The 8,253-nt window shown below is 58.9% G+C and overlaps 1 protein-coding gene across 1 annotated transcript; it reads left to right on the forward strand.

The window, feature by feature from the left end:
* The first annotated feature begins 1,336 nt into the window (after nucleotides 1-1,336).
* On the forward strand, nucleotides 1,337-5,434 carry LOC144153570 (uncharacterized). The gene is made up of 4 exons (XM_077685191.1): nucleotides 1,337-1,345; nucleotides 3,382-3,573; nucleotides 3,744-4,418; nucleotides 4,469-5,434. The coding sequence occupies exons 1-4, from the start codon at nucleotides 1,337-1,339 to the stop codon at nucleotides 5,432-5,434; spliced, it is 1,842 nt and encodes a 613-aa protein (XP_077541317.1).
* The last annotated feature ends 2,819 nt before the right edge of the window (nucleotides 5,435-8,253 follow it).

Raw genomic sequence — 8,253 nt, forward strand, 5'->3', positions numbered from 1 at the left:
GTTACTGAGGCCAGGTTGACTGGGGCGTGGCTCAGTGCGGCCCGCACGTAGACGGCTGCGTGCGACTTCCCTGGTGCGTGGGTAACGTCGAGGCAGGGGTGATCGGGGCAGGAGCGCCGGGAGCAGCCGGTGGGGCTGGGGTAGCACACGTAGCCTGGAAGGCGTGGGGAACCACCACGGACGTATGCCTCCTGGAGGGCCACCACGTCGAATTGTTCCCTCAGCAGGTGGTCCACCAGCTCTGCATGGCGTGGCCCCAGATGGTTGCAGTTCCACTGCAGGATGCGTGGCCGCTGGCCTGTCCTGCAGGGTCTACTAGCCATGCTGGGGGGCTGGAGTGGAGGTTGCGGAAGCCAGGACAGCAGTGGCCGCCAAGCGGTCGGGGTCGTCAGCAGGCAGGCGGCCCAACAGGCTGTGCACCAGGGCCAGGAGGAGTGGCACCAGCTGGTCCTGGCTGAGGGCGGCGGGGCCTGCTGGCGGCTGCTGGTCCACGGGCTGCGGGGCGGGGGGGCGGCGGACTGACTTCCGCTGCCGCTGCGGCAGTCCGTGGTTGGTGGTGGGTTACTGCTGCGGGCTGCTGTGGTGCTGCTGCTGCTGGCTGCTGTGGCGCTGCTGCTGCTGGCTGCTGTGGCGCTGCTGCTGAGTGTCGTGCTGCTGCGGGCTGGAGCTACGCCTGGCCATGTCGGCGTAGCTCGGGAGCTGCTGGCCAGCGCGTACTGATGCAACAGCCACGGCACGGGGCACAGGCTGGGGCGCCCGTGCCATAGCTGTGGCCACCTGACGTTCCTGCTGCCAGCGGGGGCAACGAGGGTTGTCGACGGCGTGTGCACCACCACAGTTGGAGCAGCGGGGGGCAGAAGCGGTACACTGATCAGAAGCGTGGCCCCCACCGCAGCGCGCACATCTCTCCTTGCCCCTGCAGCAGGCCGTCACATGGTCAAGGCGGCCACAGCGAGCACACTGTGTGGGCCGCGGCCTGCAGCCCCGCACAGGCAGCAGCAGCTTGAAGATAGCCACGAAGTGAGGCGGGGAGGAGGAGGCGAACTCAAGCAGCAGCGCACCATCCGTATTCCGCACCACACTGCTCACCGCCACCTCACAGTCACAATGGGCGAGGATCTCGTCCGTTCCCAGGCGAGGGTTAACACCAAAAACAAGGCCGCGACTCGTGCCTCGTTTCGCGGGGCGGCCGGCACGGACAGCAATGCCAGCTATGGACTGTGTGCCCAATAGCGCAGCAAGGCACTCGTCCCTTTCGGCGTCGGCCGCCACAACGTTCAAACGGGTGTTTACCCTCACCTGGGAAACTCCAGAGGTGGCGGCGAGCTCCCGAGCGATGACCGAGGTAGGTAGGTAGGTAGCTGGTTCAATGGAAAAGGAAAAGAAATGGACTGGGGATATTATTGAGCCCAGCTGGGGGCTCCCCGGCATACAACCCAGTCCGGGGGGTGGGGAATATAGAAGGGGGTAAATAGGATAGGGTAGAGAAAAGGAGATAGGTAAAGAGAGAAAAGTTGAGGCGCCGCGAGGAAAAGAAGCGTTGCCACAGTCACTGGGGGCCACCGAGCACAGTACACACCACAAACAGGTCCTGGCGTCATGCTGCGTCCGGGAGGAGTTCTCGACGGGAGCGGTGGAGCGTAGAGGCGAGGCTGTGCTGCGATGAGTCGTGCGCGGAGGTCCGAAGTGTGGGGAGCTTGCTGAGTGAAGTTCGAGGCAGACGAGCGGTTACTGGCGAGCGGGAGCAGGCGCTCGACGGCCCCACGCAGCAGAGCGCGCGCCGCCAAAACAAACAAACACCCATGGCTCGCGACGCGTGGCCCGCATAATCGCGATACCGCCCCGGCCGCGCAGGAGCGAACGAAAGACACGCCCGCACCCCACGACGACCCAGGCGAAGACCGAGCGATGACCGAGTGAGCGCGCTTCTGATTGGTTGCGCCGCGAGCCCCTCTTCCCCTCTTTTCGCTGCTTGAATGCTGGAAAGTGCACTTTTTTTCCGTGCCCCAAATTTGCTCCTCTGCAGTTACCGACCGAAAAGAGCTATCGATTTCATTCAAACGCTCTGCTGTTGCGCGCAACGTTTTCTCTTGTCTGTCCAAAAATGGTAAACCTGGCCCAAACTGCGGTCCGGCTATGACGCGAAATGTCCGACTGACCATAACCGAGAGTGCCGGCCGCCGCCGCCGCCGCCGCCGCTGCCGCGGCGAACCTCTCCCCACCCTCCGCGGTCGCTAGGATGCTGAAAATGGACAATTTTCGTCGCCACGTAAATTCGCATCCCCACAGTTTCCGAACAAAAAGAGCTTTCAATTCCATTCAAATTTTGTCTTGTTGCGCCTTGTGTTTTCTCTTACCTGAGCAAAAATGGTGAACGTGGTGCAAATTGCGCCCTGGCTACGACGCAAAATATTTTGCTTACCATGCAGATTTTGCGAACGAAATAAGCTATCGGTTTCATTTAAAGCGTGCCCTCTTGCGCAAGACGTTTATTCTTACCTGCGAAAAATTCACACACCTGGTGCGAACCACAGTTGGGCTGCAGAAGGAAACGTGGGGCACACCATAATCTATCTTGGGGCCCACAACTGCGCGCCTTGGAAGGTGCTGGTTTGAAAAACGAAACCGCTTGATAACTTTGCATTTATCGACCTTGGATTGGCCCTGTGAAGGTTACGCGGGCTGTCTGTTCGTATATATTTTGCTACTACCAGGCCTGCTGTTTTCAAAGCGGTTGTGTCATCTCGCAGGAGGGCTCCAAAACAGGCTTCAGTGCTTGTTGCATCTTGTACACAATGTAAACAAAGGTAACGACAACAATGAAATGGCCATGTAAATGGAATGACTAATGAAATTAGTCACCGTGGCGTCTTGCACGCGAGTGTTTACTGAATTTTCGCGCGAAGCAAGCGTTCATGTGGTGCGAGCGCAAGCGTGCTTCTTTGGTCCACTTCAGCCACGAATTTCAACGCCATGCGCCACGCGATCTTGTTCACTTGCACATGCCAAGTGAAAGCCCTCAGTAGGCTCAATTTGCAACCTTTGGAGCAGGGCTAGAGCAGTGTTCAAGCCCGGAGGAGGCTGAAAACCTGTGCTGGCGGGGCCCGTCCGTTCGCTCGGGGCAGCTCTTGGAGGCCTCTACTAGTGAATGGAGAGTCGTAGAGACTTGGTTCGAGCACCGAAATGTTCGCGGGAACGTGTTTGTTCGAAGCGCTCTTGTTGTTTGGCGTTTGCGCCAAGCGCAGCCGTTCCCGCGGCGAAATACCCGCGCGCAAAAAGCACAAATGAGCCGTGCGGGGTGGAGCGAGGCAGGCGGCCACCCTCTCACTGCGCCGTCGCCGCCACCGCGGCGAACCTCTCCCCACCCTCCGCGGTCACTAGGATGCTGAAAATGTCTCCACGTTCGAGCAGGCCAAGGGAAGCAAGCACACCATGTTTTTTGTCCTGCTCGACGTGGAGAATGCCTTCGACGCCCTCCCCCACACGACGATCCATGCCGCGCTTGACCGCTGCCGAGTGACGGGGCGGATGCGCGCATACCTGGATGCCATCCTAGGCAACCGCCACCTTCAGGTGCGCGTGGGAAAAACCCTAAGTTCGGCCCGCCCCGTCACAGCAGGCGTACCCCAGGGCAGCGTGTTGTCCCCCTTCATGTTCAACCTGGCCCTATCAACCCTCCCTACTGCATTCCCCCCCCTCCGACCCGATCCCGACCCACATGATGCTTTATGCCGACGATATAGCCATCTGGGCCATCTGCCCACACGGGCAGGCGGGAGGCTGCCCGCGAAGCCATCCAGGTGGCCCTCAATATCGTCGGCAGACAGCTAGAAGACCTTGGCCTGCGGGTATCGCCCACCAAAACTGTGGCCCTCACATACCACCCCACGGCAGGAATGGAGAAGCGCACCCAAGAGCTCTCACTGAATGGTGTAACCCTGCCGTGGAAAAAGAAGGTGGTGTATTTGGGGGCCACACTGGACAACAGGCTCTGCTGGCGGCCCCACCTGAAAGCTGCCCGAGCCATGGCCGCCACAGCACTACAAGCCATTAAGAAAATCGTGGCAGGTGGGCGTGGCTGCACCCCGGAGCTGGCCGCGCGTATATACACGGCCACTGGCGTCAGCCGTGTGCTGTACGCGCTCCCGCAGGCCAAGCTAACCCCTGCTACCTGGAGGAAGCTCGAGCTTCAGCACCGCGCCGCCCTGCGCCTCTGCCTCGGCCTCCCCAACCACTCCCGCATCATCGAAACCCTCGCCGAGGCCAGATCGTGGCCCCTGCAGTCCCTCGCTACGCGCTACGGGCTCAATTTTATAGCGCGCCTGAAGCTTGCCCCAGACGGCCACACCCTCCTCGAGCGGTTTCGCCAGCGACCCCACTCGCAAGCCTACCAGCTCCTTACAACCTATGAAGAGCTCGTGGGTCCAGACCCGCCACCCACAGACCCGCCCCCCCCCCCCCACCGCAGCGCGACGCGGGTGTGCACATCGACACCACGATCCCCGGCGTCAGAAGCAAGCGCGCCACCCCCCCCTGCGCTCTACAACAGGAGGTCGCGTGTCTGCTGCACGAGCGCTACGCAGGCGCAGTTAAAATGTACACCGACGGCTCCGTGCTGCCCGGCCCCCCAGGCTCCGCCGCCGCCGCTTGCGCGGCCCCCGAGCTAGACCTAACGGTGCAGCGCCGTCTCAGCTTTGCCTCCAGCTCAAGAACAGCCGAGCTGGTAGGCCTGCACCTGGCGGCGGACGCCCTGACGGAACGCCGCGACATCATCCAGGCTGTCATCCTTTGCGACAGCCGGGCGGCACTCCTGCGCCTGCAAAACCCACACAAACATGAGCCGCTCGTGCGGCAGCCCGGCAAGAAATTGCGTGACCTCCATTCAGAGGGGAGACGCGTCTCGCTCCACTGGGTGCCGGCTCACGTGGGTTTGGCGGGCAACAAACTGGCCGGCTCACTCGCCAAGGCGGCCCACTCGGCGGACACGGCCGTCTTCGAAGCAGCCACCAAAGGGGACGAGGCGCACTACTGGATAGCGAAGCATGCCGAAAAACAACACCCGCACCCGCGACTGGCCAACGGAAGTTCCCCGGGGCGCATCCCGAGCCGCACTTTCGGCCGCGCGGACTGCAGCCTGCTACTACGCCTCCGCACGCGCAGCGCTTTCTCCACGGCCCGCCGCTTCTTCTTCGGACGGGCCGCCTCCCCCAACTGCCAGCACTGCGGCGAACTGGATAATACTGAGCATGCCCTACTTCGCTGCAGCCACCACCACGCCGAGCGGGCCAAGATGCTGCAACGCTACGCTGCCCTCGGAGTTGCGTGCAGCACGCGGGAGGAGCTTCTATTCCCCTCGGCCTCCCGTGGACGGGGCGCGGCACTCACTGCAATGCTGCAGTATGCTCACGCTACCGGCTTGGCCCAGCTCCTCTAAAGGCCAACGGCCCCGCTGCCGTCGCTCTCCTTTCCCCTTCTCTTTCCTCCTCTTCCCCCCCCCCCTGCCTCCGTTCCTGCGGTCCTGCGCGCGGCTCCCCGTGGCCGCCGCCGCACGATCCGGCGCTTCCGTGCGCGGCCCCTCGGGCCTGCCGCCGCAAGAACTCTGAGCCCCCTGCTTCGTGCGGGGCCCCCCCCTCTCGGCCAAGAACATTCCCCCCCAAACTCTCCAGGCCCAGTGCCCGCATCGGAACGTGTGTGAGTGTGTGTGTGTGTGTGTGACATAGTGCGGACGAGCAGGACTGTGCCCACGCGCCTCCCAGCACACCCAGCCTGCCTCAAAACTATCCTGTGCCGCAGACATCCGCATACACTGCCAGGACACCCCATCCTGAACTCTACGAACAGTCTGCTTGCGGCGCGTGCATCTTCAACCTAATACACAATATCACCAGTGTCAATGTCAACCCGCTCGCATGCTGTACCTTACCCATATTAACCACATATCCCTTTTCCTTCAAACCTAGTATTTACCCCCGCAAGCCCCTTATTACGCCCCCTGTAACTCGCTTACCAGCTATCCCCACATATATCCGCCCCACCTATATCCTGCTGCCATTATCATGTACCCCTGTAACCTTTCTTTTTCCTTTTTTTCCTTTCCCTTTCTTTTCTCTTTTTCTTTATTTTATTACCATTTGTTGTTGTTGTTTTCTTTCCCTGCAGTGTCGGTCGTACCTTGCACAGCTGTCGTCATTATCTGCCGCCCGTACAGCTGCTGCTGTTACGTCCCCCCCCCAGTTGTTATCGCGTTCCCTGCATATGTTACTGATGCCATCCGCTAATTCTGATGTGACCCCCCGTTAACCCACTCAGTTTTCGATGTCTTCCGCTATTTTATTTTTTTTTATATTATCTGCTGTGACCCCCCCTGTTATTCTATTCCGTATCCGCTGTCACCCGCTAATTTTGTTGTGACCCCCTGTTATTAATTTTCTGTTTCCGATGTCTTCCGCCAATTCAGTTGTGCCCCCCTGTTATTCTACCCCGTTTCCGATGTCACCTGCTAATTTTGTTGTGACCCCGTTATTTTATTCTGTATTTGATGTCAACCGCTAACTTTGTCGTGACACCCTGTCATTCCCGCCTGCCCTGCTGTACTGCGACATTTGCGTGTGTGCGACTCCTGATACCTGCTCATTCACCATTTCCCTACACCCTTCCCCCCTTTTTTTTACCTACTCTTTCGACTCTCCCACCCTCCTCGCTTCCGTTCGGCCGGTTGAGGTGTCGGCGTAACGCCAGACAGTTACCGGCCTCTTTCCCCCCTCCCCCCCCCCAACAATCACTTCCTCCCCTCCTCCTCCGCCCAACAATTTTCGTCGCCACGTAAATTCGCCTCCCCACAGTTTCCGAACAAAAAGAGCTGTCAATTCCATTCAAATTTTGCCTTGTTGCGCCTTGTGTTTTCTCTTACCTGAGTAAAAATGGTGAACGTGGTGCAAATTGCGGCCTGGCTACGACGCAAAATATTTTGCTTACCATGCAGATTTTGCGAACGAAATAAGCTATCGATTTCATTTAAAGCGTGCCCTCTTGCGCAAGACGTTTATTCTTACCTGCGAAAAATTCACACACCTGGTGCGAACCACAGTTGGGGGCGAACCACCTGGTGCGAACCACCACACCTACTTCTCAAGAAAAGCGGCCGCCCTGCGACGTTTGACCGGCCAACTTCACCCTCGCTTGCCAGTAAGCCACAGACACAACCTAACAAAAACACCTAACAGCCGTCCAGAGTTCGGACAGTTTTCATTCTGCTTGCGAGTGTGAATGAGTGAGTGTTCTGCTCGAGACCCGCGCAAATACGCATTGCTTTCACACCGTTCGGCCTCCCCAATGATGTTCCGGGCATGGTGCCCTCTTTTACGCACAACGCTCACCTCCAGTGGCGGAGAATCGCCCGTGCAAACACGCGGGAAACACGTTGAGTTTATTTGACGCTTGAAGGGGAACAAGTCTCCCAAAATGTTGCGTACAATAAAAAACGTGAAAATCTTACCTTCAACCACCTCGCAGAGGCACAACCTCGTTGTTTTTAACGAGCCACTATCAGCGATCACTGCATTTAGGCCTCGCGTCGGCTCGCTGGCGTATTCCGTCGGCTCGAAGGTCGGTGACACGAAGGCGACGTTGCAGTCCGTCGCACGTCAGTCCAGGCTGGTTCCACAATGTTCGCAACGAGCTTCGGTTGTTGGGAAGCACTTCACATCCGTTCGTCCGGCCGCAAGTTCACACTGGCAATAAATTATCGGCGACGCTGGAACTCACACGACACACGACACGAACTGGCAGCCATTTTGTAAGGACGCGTAGAGGAGGAAGGGGTGAAGGAGGAGGAGAAGGAATTGGAGGTGGCGTGGGAGTTTTCAATACTCCCATTAGGACAAACGCAGTAATCACAGCCAGATACTGCGTTTTGTGAAGAGGTACAACCGTGGTAAATACGCTTATTTACGACGGCTTGTGGCCCCCGGTGTAAACTGGCAGTTTTTCCACCATCATACTACCACACGTGGGAGCAAGCCGCCTGTCGTGAGGAGTTTAAAAGACGTATTCCAGCCAAAAAACTCCCATTCAGGCTAACTTGTGTTTTGTGTGCAGGCGTGGTTCTCGCTCCTGCGCCGCTCGCTGGCGGGCCGAAAAACGTCCTCACAGCGTCGTGAGACCACTCGTTGGAAAGCTTGTTCTTGGAGCTACGCGATTTTGCAATCGTCGTTTTCGTGCGTCGAACGGTTACGATGCCAGCGCCAGAACTCC

Source organism: Haemaphysalis longicornis, unplaced genomic scaffold (assembly GCF_048455015.1).
Source record: "Haemaphysalis longicornis isolate Haplotype H1 unplaced genomic scaffold, Haemaphysalis longicornis Haplotype H1 scaffold_9, whole genome shotgun sequence".
Classification (NCBI taxonomy): Eukaryota; Metazoa; Arthropoda; class Arachnida; order Ixodida; family Ixodidae; genus Haemaphysalis; species Haemaphysalis longicornis.

Bases quoted from the DNA above. Each gene is read 5' to 3' on its own strand.
- LOC144153570 (XM_077685191.1), top strand. The intron at 3,574-3,743 runs GTGCGCGTGGGA...CCGACGATATAG, and splicing joins TAGGCAACCGCCACCTTCAG to CCATCTGGGCCATCTGCCCA. The intron at 4,419-4,468 runs GTGGGTCCAGAC...CCCCCACCGCAG, and splicing joins TTACAACCTATGAAGAGCTC to CGCGACGCGGGTGTGCACAT.